The sequence below is a fragment of the Corvus hawaiiensis genome, chromosome 3 (assembly GCF_020740725.1).
Source record: "Corvus hawaiiensis isolate bCorHaw1 chromosome 3, bCorHaw1.pri.cur, whole genome shotgun sequence".
Classification (NCBI taxonomy): Eukaryota; Metazoa; Chordata; class Aves; order Passeriformes; family Corvidae; genus Corvus; species Corvus hawaiiensis.
In genome coordinates, this window is record NC_063215.1 from 7,145,199 (window position 1) to 7,161,398 (window position 16,200).

General features: G+C 43.4%; 1 protein-coding gene across 3 annotated transcripts in view; it reads right to left on the reverse strand.

Moving 5' to 3' along the window:
- EVA1A (eva-1 homolog A, regulator of programmed cell death) overlaps window positions 1-16,200 on the reverse strand; it is a 206,796-nt gene that overhangs the window by 103,609 nt on the left and 86,987 nt on the right. For all 3 annotated transcript variants that reach the window (XM_048299171.1, XM_048299168.1, XM_048299170.1), the window contains exons 4-5: window positions 15,758-15,910; window positions 772-915 (exon numbers count right to left, since the gene is read on the reverse strand). In XM_048299171.1, the coding sequence (XP_048155128.1) occupies window positions 772-915; window positions 15,758-15,910 (297 nt within the window). The remainder of the gene's footprint in view (window positions 1-771; window positions 916-15,757; window positions 15,911-16,200) is intronic.

Here is a 16,200-nt window from a genome sequence, read left to right on the forward strand (position 1 = left end):
GCAGAAAGGAACACAGAGAGAAAGAGAGACTGAGCTAAGCCTAGCAACAACTATGTCAGCAAAACTCTGAAGGAAATATTTTTCAATATGTCAGCTACAAATGACCAAAATGTCATCACAGTAAGAAGACATATGTTGTTTTTATACTACAGGACTCAGTCAGGAACAATTTTTCCTCTGTTGCAAAATAAGATGACTACTCAGGTAAGAGCACAGTGTCTGCTCAATGCTATGACTTAAGCTCCCAACTGAGAGCTCCAACTGTTTATTTATTTTTTTGTAAAGAACAGTATTTTGTTAGAAAAATTGTTGCAATGTTTACCTGAAGATTTTGGGTGTGATTTCCTACTAACGCAGTGGATGAGTATGGATTGGTAATCACCTGGTTCTATGGTACAAAATGAAATAAAGACAGAACAAAGTAATAAGGATCCTACTGATAACCACAGCTTTGCTGCAGGATGCCAACATTCAGTGTGTAAACATCCACTGAGCAGATTAACCTCACCACCCAATTTTCCTGCCTTGAAGAAGCACTGAATGGGTTAATAAAATACCACTTCCACATTTTTTGCTTTTTTCCATCAAGCCAATGAGTACAAAAAGCGACAGAATTAAACCACTCTGGCGATCCAAAGCTTTTGCATGTTGACCAAATAAGAATCACCACGTTCCACCACATTGAAAAACTTTTAAAATCTTGTTGTTGTCTGCACACCATTGTTCAACAAACATAGACCCCAGTGAGAGTTAGAGAATTTTGTAACTTACCACAGGTGTAGATGACATTAAGATGCTTTTGGATGCCTGGGTAACAAGGATCTCCAAATTCATAGGTGCTGGCATATATGCTGCAGCTTCTTTTCCCATGACAACGCTTGATCATGAGCTGGAGAGCAGTAGCTGACTGACACTCTAAAAGGGATAAACAATACCTATCCATGAATATTTGTCCATTCACAACAGAAATTGCCTAAAAATAATTTACCAGTTGCAGACTGTGAGAGTATATACAAGATTTCCATATTTCAAAGTCTTTGTGTTTACATGGGAAGGTGTATCTGAGTCTAACACACCTCTAATAAATTGAAAGAATACTGAAGAATCAGAAACCCCTATACATCCGTAGAAAGAAGGCTGAGAATAAAAGATATTTCATCTTTGTAACAACCACAAGAGGTGTCTCAAATCCCCCTCTCTGGCCCCTGCTGAAGACAAAGGTGGTCAGTGTCCCTGTCTGCTCTCACGTGTAATAATTATATGATCATCTACCATATAAGTAGAAATACTGTTTTATTCACATTTATTCCATACAAGTAGAAACACTTCTCATATCAGAAATTTAGAATATGGGAAGTTCCAAAAGCAACTGTTTTCCCAAGTATTTTTCTCTACCTGGTGGTTTTGCCTGTTTTCTTACCTAGGGTGGGAACAATTTGCACAGATAAGGTCTTGAGCTTTTAAATGCAAGACTGACAGTTTCCTTTCACTGTCCAGCCAGGACCAAGCTCAGGGGGAAACTGGCAAGCAGACATTTTTTCAACACTGAATTGTTGCTAAAAGGAACAGGACAGCTACAAAGAATGGAATACAAACCCCTTTAGGTCACTAATCAGGAGGCAGGGAAAGGGAAAATGGACCTCAAAAGGTATTGAGTTCTAGAACCAGCATAACAATAAAAGCCATGAGAGACACAAGAAAGCCACAGAAAACCAAGCCCAGAGGGTAACGTCTTTTTCTCAAATCAAAGGCAGAATTTGATTTCACATGCTGCAAATGACTAAAGAAGAAGGCTCCATGCGAACGTTTTCATACTGAACCATCCAAGCTTCCTTAGGGGATTTTCTGATCCAATGAGTGTCGGAGGTTCCAGTGGAAACATCTGGCATGCAGCAATCCTGATTCATTGTCTTTTTGCAAATGTCCAGTAAGAGAAAGTCATCAAATCTAAGTGCTTCAGAGGATTTCATGGAGGGTGACTATTCTTTTTACTTGCTATTGTTCTCACACAAAACAGCGAACATCCTACAGCTGTCTGCTCAGGGGCCTCGCCCTCTGGCACAGAACCATACTGTGTCCATGGGAGTGTGGGGAATTACCCATTACTCTGTGAGAGGCACAACAGCACAACAAGGCTTTTGCATCCTGCATCTCCAGAGATGGGCAGCCTCTGGGACATTCCTCATGTGGGAATATGTATGCACAAACTACAGACTCTGCTTTCCACCTTAATAGATTGAATTGACTCTTCAGGTGCCAAAGCTGTAGATTCAGCACACGGAAAACACTTCTAAGAGTTTTATTTGTCATATACCCTCACACTAACATTGACAGCTTTTCTAGCCATCACTAGTCACATCCTGGTATTGATGGCCTCCTTCCTCCCATGCAGTTCTGAGCAGGCCATGGTCTCCATCCAAATTGACTTTAGCAGCATCTGTATCAGGAAACCAAAGGGGCTAAATTATGGACACACCTTTATTCCCTTTGTTTAAGCGCTACCCTTTACCTTAGAATGATTTTGCCAACTAGCATTAGTCCAAATAGGTAATACAGCCTGAGATACAACAGGGCTTGTCCTAATAGTCAATTTGCAGTACTATGTGGTGGAGGGTTTAGTTGCATGGACATGAGGTCAGCCACCACAGGGCCAGGCAGCAGAGTCTCTCTCTCTGTATCCAATACAGACTAGCTGATGTGTCCATGGTAGGTGAGCACAATAGCAATGTTACCTTTATCAGATAGTAGCTGCATTTATTTTCCCAGCCCTGTCCATGATACCCACTGAAAATAACAGGTCATACTGCCCAGAGAGAGCTGTGGGACCCTGCTCTAGACCCTTTACCATCCCAATGACCAGTGCAGATGTAGCTTGAGTTATAAGAGCCTCTTCCACGTAGCCCAAGACACCCAGATTCTTCTAGGTAGTTCCATCTGCCAGAGAAGATCCTAACACTGCAATCCTTTGTGGCATTTTAGCAGTACCCAGGTCCAGCCTGCACTGTTTGGGTGCACATTCAGTGGTAAAAGAAAACTTACCTGGAGTTTCTCTGGCCCTGAGGCCAGCTGTGATAGGACAACCCACTATTAAACACTCTTACTCTCCAGATCAGAGTGATGATACCCAGTACTTGTCCTACAACCAACTTCAAACCATCCCTGGAACTGTTCAAGGCAAAGTTGGATGGGGCTTTGAGCAACCTGGTCTAGTGGAAGGTGTTCCTGCCCATGGTAGTGGGATTGGAACAAGATGGTCTTTAAGGACCCTTCCAACCCAAACCATTCCAGGATTCTATGATGTTTTGGACCAGGAGAGAGTTGTCTGGGCCAAGGCAACAAACCATGCCATGGATCATGCTACAATTTCACAGTACAGACCTATTTCCAGTACCTGTGCCCCTGGTGCTACTCATTTACCTGTATACATGTAACCCTACATACTCAACTTCTTTAGGCACAGACCAGGCCCTGTATTCACAAGTATCACCTGTGAAGTCCTCAGCTCTGCAATTGCCAGGCTGCTCCACCTCAACCTATACCAGCCAAAATGAAGAGCAGAAGGGCAGAAGGGACTCTCTATGCTTAAACTACAGGTGAAGATGAAAGCCCCTCACTTAGAAAGTAGGGCATCAAGATTTTAAAAGCCTCTTTTACATGTACTTTTTGCAAATCATAGGATAAAAAATATATCCAGGGAGAAACATCACCTGCTGGGACTGCAGCACATAAACCACCCAATAATTTAGCTGAAAGCAATATCTGGAGCCTATCCACTCCAACCTCCTGCCCAAACAGCAGGCAGATTTGATGTTACATCAGGTTGCTCAGGAATTCGCCCAGACAAGTTTTGAAAATCTCCACAGAGAAATATATCCCAAACTGCTTGGACACTTGATCCTGGGTTAAGCCCCTCTCCAGGTGAAGAATTTTTTCCTTGTATGTAATCAGGTTTCTATTGCTGCAACTCGTGTTCATTGCTTGGTGTTCATCTGATGTTTTCTTCTATGTGTTTCCAGGAAGAATCTTCTGTAGAACCACCTATTCCTTAGTAAAAAACAGAAATAAGATCCCACCCTGAGCTTTCTCTTCTGGAGACTGAACAACCCCATGTCCCTCAGCATTATCCCACATGCTGTCTGCTCTAGGCCCCTGACCAGCTTGGTGGAGTTTCACTGGACTTGCTCCGGTTTTTCAACATCTCTCTTTACTTGGAGAGCCCCAAACTGGACACTACAGTACTCCAGTTAAGCTGTAGCAACTGTTGTGCCCAATTTAGTACCACCTACAAACTCTGTCCCATTATCCAGGTCATTACTGAAGATTTCAAGCAATCTGACTGCTTTTAAGTGGCTGCCAGCATGACTTCAATAAAGCACAGTGGAGGTTTCTTGTAGTACTCCATTTTCTTGGCTCTTGCTGCAAACAGTCACAATTTAGGCACGTCTTACTGTTTTCCCTGACCTCCAGACCCTAATGAACACCAAAATCTGGTGAATGCAGGAATGGCAGAAAGTCATCTGAGGCACCCATGTAACAAGATCCAGCTAAACTCTACTGACAACAACAGGCTCCCACATGGTAAATCCAAATACTCTTCTCATTTTCCCCATGGTAAGACTTGAGCCATTTTCTTGGAAACAGTGATATTTTTCCAGCGCAAAAAAAACCCAAATGGGGTCTAAGCACAAATTCTGACCAAGTATTTGCTTCAAAGACTTCTTTTGCTCACAACGAGGAATTTTCCCTGGTTTTGCCTCCACACAATTTCTAAGGAAATGTGCCTTGTGCTTTCCCATAAAGGCCAGGGCAAGCAGCCTGCAGTGCTTTGAGGGAAGACTGCGCCAACACTGAAATTAGCTTTGTCTCTGGTCTTGGATTTCTTGGTCTGTCAACAAGTTCATCCTCCACATAACACATTGAACTGGAAAATGTAAAAGCAGCAATCAAAATCTCAAAATGGGACCATGTTCCTTACACCTTTCAAAGGGTTTGTGATAAGGAGTTCAATTAGCTGGATGCCAAAATGTCATATTCAAGCATCTTTACTCCCTTACTAACGAGCACTGAAGATGTCAATAGTACATCTGAGAGGTGGCTGAGTGACAGATGAGGCTACAGCACCTTCATAAATCACAGTCACCACCATGCCATTCAGAGCTCTAGAGGGACAACATGGTATTTTCTTTCACCCCTGTGTCTCAGGCTTATAAAAACACTGAACTTCACTCCTGTTGGATGTTATAAAGTGCACACAGGTAACTTAACTTCCAAATGTAAATAAGTCCTTGGGGAGCTCGTTGAAGTGAGAGCTCCAATTATATTAGTACCTCTTCAGGAGGTGATTCCAGGTCAGAAGTCTTCCCCTCCAGGTGCCCATCCTCAGAGCTCAGAGAGGCAAGAAAATACAGGGGTTTTATCCATAAATCATGCAGTTAGCCTGCCAAAAATATGCAGGGAAGCCAAACCAAGCAATGTGGTGCAGCAGAGTTGGGCTCTGGTCCCCTTCAGCTGGCCAAATTCATTTTTTCCAGGTCTTCAGAAGTGGGAGACTAGACATGGCATTTATTGTACCAGATGCCACGCTCATTCAGGGCAACATTACAGTTGGCCTCAATGATCTTAGAGGTCTTTTCCAACCTTAATGATTTTATATTCTATGATCTCCTTTCTTCTGCTGCTTGTTTGCTTGCTAAATGCAAATTCCAAATGTTTTATGAGATACCACCCTGGCACCAGTGACAAACAAGTGATCCCATGTGTCAGAGATGTGGGAAGGACGCTCACAAATGCCAACATCATATCACTAAGTCTGAGGTAAGTACTGCTAAGCAGAGCCAGGCCCCTGCCAAGAACCTCTTAAAGTCCACAAAGCTCAAATCCCATGGTAAGGCAATAAAAACTGCTTTAAGACCTCATAGATGATAGAGAGCCCTCTTGAAGAGGTCGAGCCAGAGCTACCCTTGGCTTTTATTAGCCTTGGATTGCTTCAGTAGACTGCCAGAGAGCAAATACGATCCTGGCTATGGTGAAATTTTCACATGTGAAAGTGTTTAAAGGTATCAGCTATGCTTTTTGAATAAGGTATTTTCAGCTTGGGGCTGGGGAGGGAGTGGGATCAGCTCACTTTATTCTCTTTACCTCTGGCCCCACTTTCTAGAAGTTGCACGTCCCTCCAGCCTTGCCCCTGGTAGAAGGTGAATTCCCTTTCCCAGGATCACTTCACAAATGCAGACCACTGGCCAGTTGGATTTCTCAATAAGCCCTCAGTGGGTAATTCATCTTACCAGTTGCATTTAGTATGATATGACTCCTTGATCTACTCCATCAGCCCAGCCTCTGTCAGAGTGAAAACCCAAATGAGGGCAACAGAGCCATGATGGAGGATTTTACCAGCTGCAGCTTGCAGACAGAATTGGCTTTAAAACTGGAATTGGTCTCGGTGATGTAATGTCCATATCATCAAGCTCACCACAATGAATGGATTTTAGTCAGTCTAAGGCTGCTTCCCAGCATGACTATTTCTTTATTACCTCTTTCTGGTGAAAAAAAAAAAAATAAACTGGAGCCAATGCCTATTAATCATATCCTTAATTTTGGTTACTCAGTGTTACTTGTTTTTCTCCAGTAAGGGTGACACATCCAAATCTGAAATCTGAGCCATATATCCCTGCTTTTGATTGAAAAACCTATCTGGGTTTGAAAGAATGTTTCCAAATTCTTTAATTTTTGCATTTTGCATCTTAGATGCTCTGGTGGAGATAGGAGCCTCTTCCAAGGCAGCAGCCATCACAGATGGATCCACAAACAGATTTAAACACTGAGTTTTGAGAAGGGTGACTAATCCCACAGTGAAGTTGGGCTCATTGCAGATGTTTGAGAACATCTGTTCATCTGTTTATCTGCTCAGGATCAGACTCACCTGGCACAGCCACGTTGAGCCTGCAAAGGTGGGTTCCTGCACAGATGAGACAGACTGTCCAGAGCAAGCAGGATCACGCACAGCTGGACAGGTGAATATGTGAGCATGCTGTAAAGCTGCCAGGTAGGAGTTTTCCACAGGCTGTCCATAGATCTGGAGAGGCAGCAGGGCATGGAGCTCAACCCAATACTAACATGCACACACTCCAAAAAGAAAGAAAAATGGAGCCTGAGAAAAAACTCCACCTACTCGTAAGAGGATGAGTCAGACTGTCTGAGACTGAATTTTCAAGAAAAATGGGGCAACTACCTTTTGCAGCCAACAAAATAAAAGACCTTGAATTGTCAAAAGGACCAAATGACTGGCCACAATTAAAGGCTTCAGAAAGAGAATCACTGCCTAAAATACTACTCCTAGCAGTGCATATGAGGTAAGTGATTAGGAACTGGAACAGGACTGGTGGTACCTGATCAAGAGACAAACTCTGTGTGATGCTTTGGCTCAGTGTAAAGGCATCGGGACATCAGTGTAAAGACCCACATCTCTAATTTAAACCATCAATAGAACCCTAGCTTTCCTTGCTGTCTTTTGAGGACCAGGTGAAAGGATCGACTTAAGATAAGTTTTCCCTTGAGGGAAGACATTTACAAACAATGGACAGCTCTAGGTGGACAGTCCTCCCAAGCAGAGGGCAGGATTTTTCTCCAAAACTTGCAGCCTGATTTCCTGCTCAAGAACAAGAGAGGAAAAGTTACTTGCTGGGAGCTATGAATCCAAGAGGACAGAATGAAAGATGGAGGGAGTCAGTTAACTAAGAGGGGAGAAATTTAGTTCCTGCAAAGAAAGCTGACAGATGTCTGAATCAGTGCTGTGGTTATCCACTTGTCTGCCAAAAGAGAAAGCAAATTTCAATGGAATGGCAAAAAGGCCACAGGCAGGAAGTAACTCCAACCTTGCAAGTGAGGCAACTGCCTAAATCCCTTTGTGTTTTACCTAGGAGTGGCTGCCTCAATCTGCAAAATAACCCCTATCATAAGCAGGATGGAAGGAAGCTCTCCTGGTTTTAGGCAGTTTCTCATATATTTTAAAGATGTTCCATTAACTATGGTTGTTACAAACGTCAGCTCCTTCATAAAGGGGCAGCTGCTAGAGGTGCCTAAGCCTTTGCTTCAGCCAAAATTAGCCATCCAGCAGCCTGTGAAGGATGTCTTCATTGAATATCAATGAATCAGTCTGCACTCTGTGCAGTACATCAAACCCCAGGCATTTTTGACTTAGCCCATGCCCATTAAGTTTGATGTTCTCTTTAAAAGCCAGTGCAGAAGACTGTTAATAAAGATGGATTTTGTCCACTTTCTCTCTCAGTTAGCAGCCCTGGGAGATAATTTCTTTATTAGTGTAAAGCTGTCACACAGTTTCAGTTGGGGACAACTGAAATACATTGGATTTCTCCTCCCTGCAACGGCACACAAGCCCCTGTAGAGGACACAAGAAGTGAGTTGAGTCTAGATCCACAAGACAAGAGGGAAAAAGCCAATCTATAAATATCTAAGTATCCTTAAGACCAATGTGAAGTTCAACCAATAGAAACCAAAGACTGCCCTTAAACAGAAAAAGCACAGAAGCAGAAGTGTATTTGCATACAGAGGAAAATGAAGCTCAGGACAGAAACCCAAAATAATTAAAAACTAAAAGGTGAAGTTCCCCACTGGTATTAGTAAAATGATAAATGGTCAACATCATCATTACAAATAGCAGCAGAGAATTTAACATTGATACAGCTGTATATAGAATGTATGTCTCGTACAATGTTGCTGAAAACAGCTGGCTAGAAAGGAAATCTATATCCAAACATTAGAAGGATGTGCAGAGAAGGCCAGCTTTACATTTAAAAAGTGTGTTTTCCAGAAAGAGAGAGAAAAATTAGTCACCACACAGTTCATAAAACTTTGGAAACTTCAGCAGTAGGCCAGAAAAAAGAAAATTATCTTAAAAGAAACCAATCACATTTAGAGACTGCAACTGAAGGATTGATTACAGGTTTAATTACAAATCCTATAGTTACATTTAGAAACACTTGGTTTATTAATGTGAACTTAAATCATCTTATCACCCTTGTATCTGGAACCAGAACTCATAAAAAATATATGAGACTCCAGTTTTGCAGGGACTGACTTAGAGTGTGCAAAGTTGACCAAATTAATAACATTTCTCAGGTTTGGGGGATGAAATGAGAATCCAAGGACAGCTTCAAACATGGCTCCAAGAAGTCTCAGAGAACAAAGAAGTTTTGGTCTGGCAATGGCAGTAAAATGTTATTATTTAATTTGCAGCAGAGTTGATTGTGGGCTGTAAGGCATTCAAGATAAGAAGCAAAGAAGGTAGCAGCTTTAGCATCACTCAATAGAAGATAGCGATGGTGCTTTCAATGCATCTACTGCCCTGTGAAGTCCTTGAGTACATTTCTATTTCCTATTCATTACAGCCCAAAAAAAGTATTTTCCTGAACATGGGGATAGTCAACATGTTCCTAGACCTAGGCTGAAGCAAGGTCTGAACTTCAGAAGCTGCAGGACTGGCCCATTTTCTAAAGAGATTACCCAGCTGACACAGCCTGCAAGTCACTTCTTGCCCTTGGTTCCTAAAATAAAGCACAGCGTGCCTGCAAACTCACAGGTTTCACGTTACCTTTGTTACTCAGGTTCAGAATTCACCAGCATGGCAATTTTTCAATATTCTTGAGAGACATCTGAATTATTTTAAGATTATCAGTTTTGAACAAGTTACACTGGTTTTCATTCAGAGCAACTCCATGGGAACAAACTGAGATGCTACAGATTTAAATCTCCTAAATTCTGCCCTTTTATTGTTAGGATTATATTTTGAGTTTGCTTTTAACTAATAGTTGGGCAATAGGCATCTTATAAGATCAGCCACTAAAGAATTTCATGTTACTGATACAAATCCTCACTTTACTTCTTCAAATATCGTTCCAATAGCATCACAGAGCCTGCTAGTGCTATTTAAATTACTAGACTCAGAATTTTTAATTACAATCACTGCATGGGGTCATACTCCACTGTAAACAGCATTTCAAAATAAACTTGAACCTTGGTTTAGAGAAAGATCTTGTCCAGACTCACATTTGAATGGACTTTTTCATTAAAAAAAAACTATTGTGTGCATATAAAAACCACTTCATATAAATCATTTTTACAGCTCTATGGAATCCAACAATAGTTGGAGTTTTCTAGAAACAGCTGTAAAGTGATTTTAATTACCTCCTGGTGTTTTGAGACAAAAAGTGAAACACTAAGTATCTAAAATTGAAGAACAACTTTCTGAAAGCAGGCTTTTTCCCACTTTAATTCAGCGTTTAAAATGGGAACTGCATTTCAATTTAAATTTAATAAGGTAAGATATGTGAATTAAACAGTAAATTATATTTATTTGGCCTTCAGATTTGGATACTTGTGGGTTTTATTGCATACAAACAGATTGGCCTCTAAAAACATGTTCTTAATTATGAGCTATACACATAATAAAGTAGTTTCTGCCCTGAATGTAAAAGAAGTATACACAGAGTCACACCTACAGGAGGGTGCTTTGGAAGCCTGCTATGCTCTATAGAGAGGAACAACAGGGTCTGACCACTCCAACTGCTGCTCATCCCACAGACCCAGCCTTGCAGCTGCTTTAAAAGCCAGACAGGGAAACCAGGATGAAGCACGAGAGTGTTTCAGCCACTTGGATCCACTGAAGGTCAGCTGTGCTACATGGCATTGTCTGACCAGCACAGATTTCCATGGATACCCTGTCCCTTCTCACAGTCCCAGCCACCCTTCCCCCATTAGTGCCAGGTGTTACTACTCCTCATTGGTCCAGCTCCACACTTTAGGCACTTTTTATTTTCAAGCATTTGTCTTAAGACAAAGATTAGAGCACAGCCACAACCTTGTACTGATGGGAATGGGATGGAAAATGGTCATGGGTGGTGAAGCAGAAGAGAGACAGAAATGCACAGCTGGAGGGGCAGCAGTTTCTTAAAGCCAGCTCTTGTGCGGGCAGGAACATGTAGCCTGGAATAAAATGGATTTTTTACTGCATGTATTTCATATTAATTCACATGCTAGATCTGATCACAGATAAACAAACTAGAAGGGTCCATTATTTATATGGTGTAATAAATATTTATATGAGGACTCTGCTGCAAGTCTTATATACATCTGCATTAAGAGGGAGAAATCAAAACAAACTGGGTTGGATCACCTTCTGTCACTGCATTAAACTGCCAGGCAATGAGCACCTAAAGCACTGGCTTATTTGCTGAACTCCTTCCTCTGCTCTTCCATTATCAGATCCCATGAGTTAGAGAGTGCCACTGACCATCTAAATTTCCTCAGGGCTTTGTAAACACATTCATTTTTCCCCTTTACAGAGGCACAGGAGAGAGCTTGTATGTTAAGTGGCAAGGACATTTCACTCTCAGCAGAATACTCAGCTTGACCCACACCCCAGGACCCAGAGCAAGGCTGTGGAGCTGGGGTTCCCACGATCTCGCACCGACTCCAAAACCAAGCCCAGATTCCTTCTACCCAGGATGAGCAATTAAATTGCTTTGGGCTTTTTGTACACATGATGGAGAAAGACAGGGTCCTTGAGAAGGAGTCCAGGATCCTATGTTAGAGGTCATCTGAATGCGTCCATCTCACTCTGTGCTTCGGGGGGGAGCTACAGTAAAAATGAATAATGCGAGCAAGTCAGGTGTCCTGAATATGACCAAAGATATTGCTCCACTAAGCACTAAAAATGGTAATAATTTTACATTCAAGATCTTCCTCCTCAGTCTTCTGATTAGATCACTACCTTGCACTCAGATACGTGTAGGAAAAGGGCATTTTTTAAATTGCTTCTCTTGGAATAAACAAGCCACTTGGAGATGCAGGCAGAGACAGCTGTAAACAGCAGGAAAAAGGGGCAAAGGGCTCACTTGGCTGAGGGATATTAATGGTTCATTGCTTGTAAATAGCCCTTTCCCCAGAGACCTCCCCATGCTCTGTGTATGCTCTCTGCACATGCTGGCAGCAAAGTGGAGGCTTTATTAAGAGAGTTACAAATAAGGTCAAATTCTTTTAGGAGCTTTTCAGAGTTCGCAAAGCATTCAGGGAGGGGTCCAGCTGTTTGCAGGGGTTTCCCATTGTGGTCAGAGACACAAGTTTCAGCATGTTTGCAGTTAAAAGAGGATCCTGACAGATTTTCACTTTAACGTGACAGGGATAGGATGGAGCTCTCCACCATAACTTTCTCTTCACAGATGCTAAGCACATTCATATAGACATTGTACAGAGAGAAAACATGTGTCTGGCATGGCATGGCATGGCATGGCATGGCAACTTGGGGATCTTTTATCACCCAAAAGCAGCACAGTAATAGCTGGGTTAAAAGGACTGCAACACCAGGATACATCGGAAACCACCTGAGCACCTAAGGGAGAATCCCAGGAATTCACTGCTAGTGGACTTTATCTCCTCAACACTTCTGCAGGAGTATAAGGTCTTGTTTTTCAAGGCAGAAACAACACAAATTGAATTGGTTCACCTTACATATGCAAAGCTCTATTAGGCCACCTCTTCTCCCCATCTTAGACCTCAGTTCTTTAAAAGCCTCACCTGCAGATTTCTAAATTCAATCCAAATGTGCATTTTGTCCACAGAAAGAAAAATGGAATCAAATTTTCTGAACTATCTTTCATTAGAAGAGGAAGAAAAGATAATCTTCACCACTTTTGGGGCAGGTATGACTACTTCTCTCATCAAGTAGCTCAGGCTGCATGGATATAAATAATCACTGTGAACTTGTGCAGGGCCTACTTCTCAGCAAAAGGCCCTTTGCCAAGGCTCAGACTTGACACAAATCATCAGTCCATGAAATTCGAACATAATAAATCTCCCTTATTTAAACCCTCCTTGGGTTCTGCCTTACAGGAACTGGATGTTGCTGCAAAGTCTGACTCATACGTTTGTGTTTGTAAGATCATCTCGTTGTGAATGTCTGGGATCAAAGGCTGCCATGGAGCAGCCCTTCCCACATTGCAGGGCTGTGGAAACATGCAGAGAAATGTTCTCCAGCTAGCAAAAGCTTTGATTTATAAATTGTGATGTTTCCACCTGCTCCTGAAGGAACAGAGTTGCCTGCTGGGCTACACAGGCCCATGAGAGGAGCACAGTTTCTGAAGCAGCTTGGGGGATCCTGAGTGCTGCTCCACAATCAGTCATGGCAGCTGGGAGCACAACCTGCTCCTGTCACTGCTGTAACTGGAGGCAGGAATGGGAGTGTTGCAGGGTGCCACATGGAAGGATCCTACAGCGGTTTCTCCTGTGGGGCCAAGAGAAATGCTAACAACTCACCTTCCCGTTCCTGCATCCCCGGAGTTCTGCCCTGTTGGGTCAGCTCACACAGGTAGATGAAGGGAAGGTCGTGATAAGCAGAGACTGCCTCATGCCAAGGGGATCAGTGAGCTGTAGCTGAAGAAACCTGAGCAACCTCTCCCAAACATGACTGGGATTTAAGGGCTGGAGCATGGTGAATTGGGGACGACCATCTGCTCACCCCCAATTTTCTTTTAGTTAAGGTCACCCCCACAATTCGCTCAGGATTTCAGCATGCAAGGAAACATCAACATCAGCAGCTATAGTCTGTCTTTCACCCTACACACACAGTGCCCAAATGCCTGAGAAAGCCTGAGCAAGTCACTGCTCCATGGTGAGTTCCTCACATCTCTCCAGCCCTGCAGGGCATGCAGCCAGCAGATGTTCCAGACAGCCTTCCCAGCCTCCCTTTGCTGTTATGCAGGCAGGACATACCTACTCCCACAGCACCCCAGGAGCACCAGACTGACTTAAGATACTTGAGACCCCAGCAATCCCAAACATGTGGATATTTGCTCCTGTCCAACAACTTGGTCATTTTTAGCATCAATTCACAGCTTAAAACCTTGAGCCAGATTTTAGTGTAAAGCTTCCTCAACATTCCCACCCCTGACTTGGCATTACACTCTCTTGTACTGAGCCTGCTCATGTAAGTAGTATCCTTTAGGAGCTGCTGCTTTAGGAGGAAGGGCCCTGCCTCATCCCAGCAGCAGACTGTGTGCTGCACTCTAGGATCTGACACCTCATTTCCTTGGGCAAACACCCCAATTTGTAGAGCTCACAAGGCCAATTTGAGAACAGCAGGGCATACAGGCTCTAGAGATCCTATGGCACGTGCAGCCCTGCTGTCAGACCACACTGCTTGTTCTCCCTGCCTGTGCCTCCCGTCCTGTTTTCTGGTGCCACATACCCTGCTCTCAGCCAGTACAAGTTTCATGACTTTGCAGCTGGGCAAAGAAGAGCAAAACTTTACCCTTTGTGGCTTCACATAGAGTTTTGTTTCACGCTGACATTGAAGAGTGGGTCCGTGTGCTGGTGCCTTGTCCCTGGTGTGTGCCTCTTCCTGCTCTCTCAGCAAGGACAATGGAGTGGGGCACTCAGGTCTGCTCCAGAAACCCATCCTGTTTCACTGACTTGGCAAGTTCTCACCCAGCAGCCCAAACACCACAGCACCCAGTGAACACACTCAGCCCTTCCCAAACACCACACCAAAGAGGTCCAGGCTAACCTGCCATACACATCTCTTTTGGCTTCTGCTACCTAGCAACTGGGGGACTACAGAAGCACATCTAGGAATGCTGGTCACTTCAGGATACTGGAGATAACTTTTTGCAGGATATTGACTCTGCTGTCATGCACCTCACACATGGGACTGGGAAAGAGACCCTGCACTACTCAGCTGTGCTGCAAGTGCTCAGATTTTCAGAGCTACAGAAGTAAAACACTTGCCACGCTTCACAAATAACCTGACTGGCCTCATTCCACCTCCGGGTTTCTATTGGCACCCATCATCTGCGTATCATATTTCCAAGCACTCACTTGACATGCTTCCATCTGAATAGCATTTAACTCCTTAAGGGCATTGGATCAGCAGCGGTGAAGCCAAAGATCCCCAGATACAGCTGAACAGATCCCAGCACAGCAACAGCACCAGATCAAGCTTCCCTGTGCATTCTCCCCTGAAGCCTTTCCCTTTCTGGAGGCAATTCCTTTGGGAAAACAGTTAATTCCCTCTCAGGTCTGCAGAGAATTATGAGGAATGCTGAGCACAGGATTTTATGCTGTGATTGTTGCTCTCTATGTCACAGCCTAAAATACTCAAAGTCATTTCACATAGGTTCAAGAACAGACAGTTCCAGTGAATGTTTTTCAATTATTTATCTTTAACTCATGACTGTAAGAGACTCTGATAATCTGAGAGTAAAGAACCTACTGAAGGTACTGTAAGCCAACTGTAACATGATGAAACTTAACAATTTGCTTTTTGAATTTGCTCCCTTGCTTTAACTTCGGTAAAAGTTTAAATGCAATGTCAAGGCTTCAGTGGCTGCAGATGGTACATGACATCCCCAGATAATATGGTCCTCCATATTACAGGCAGAGGTTCAGTGTATGAACCACCACAAAGACAGAAAATGGAACAAGAAATTCAAGCACCTTCAATCATATAATCAGATGAATCCGTGAAAAGCCTGTGGCTTGGTAACTCAACTAGCACATACAGCTGCACCTCAGTTTGGTGCTCATGATGAATCTCACCATGGTGCCCCACATCAGGAGCACCACCATGGCAGGTTGCATGTCCCAGTCCTGCTTTTCTAACCAGCATCTGTGCCAGCTCTGCTGTGATGACAGTAAATGAAATCACCCTGCTCATATCAGCCTGTCATCAAGCCATCCCCCTGCTTACCAGTCATGGGCATCCCTAGGTTTTGGTATGGGCACTCCAGGCTGCCTCCTTGTGTCCTCCCGAAGACAGCAGAGTAAATGGCTATCACCATGCTCTTCTTACAGCTCAGCCTCAGCTTGTCATCTTCACAGGCTACTTTACTCTTGTATTCATCTGGAAAGAAACAAACACTTAATTACTCTGCTGATCCAGAGGTGGGCTCTCAGCAAGGCAAGACCCTCTTATCTCCTCATGGGGTAAGCTCGGCAGAGGTAGAAGTGATTCTGGGCCCAGGGGTGCACATCAGCTCCCAGCACAACCCCAGCCTGAGCACAACCCCAGCCTGAGCACTGCATTTGCTACAGGAGCACTCATCTCTCCCATTGAACATTCCCTCTCTGGCATTATCAGCACATTTAATGAACATATTTTAACCAAGCACATGTCAGTTCTATTAAATAGCC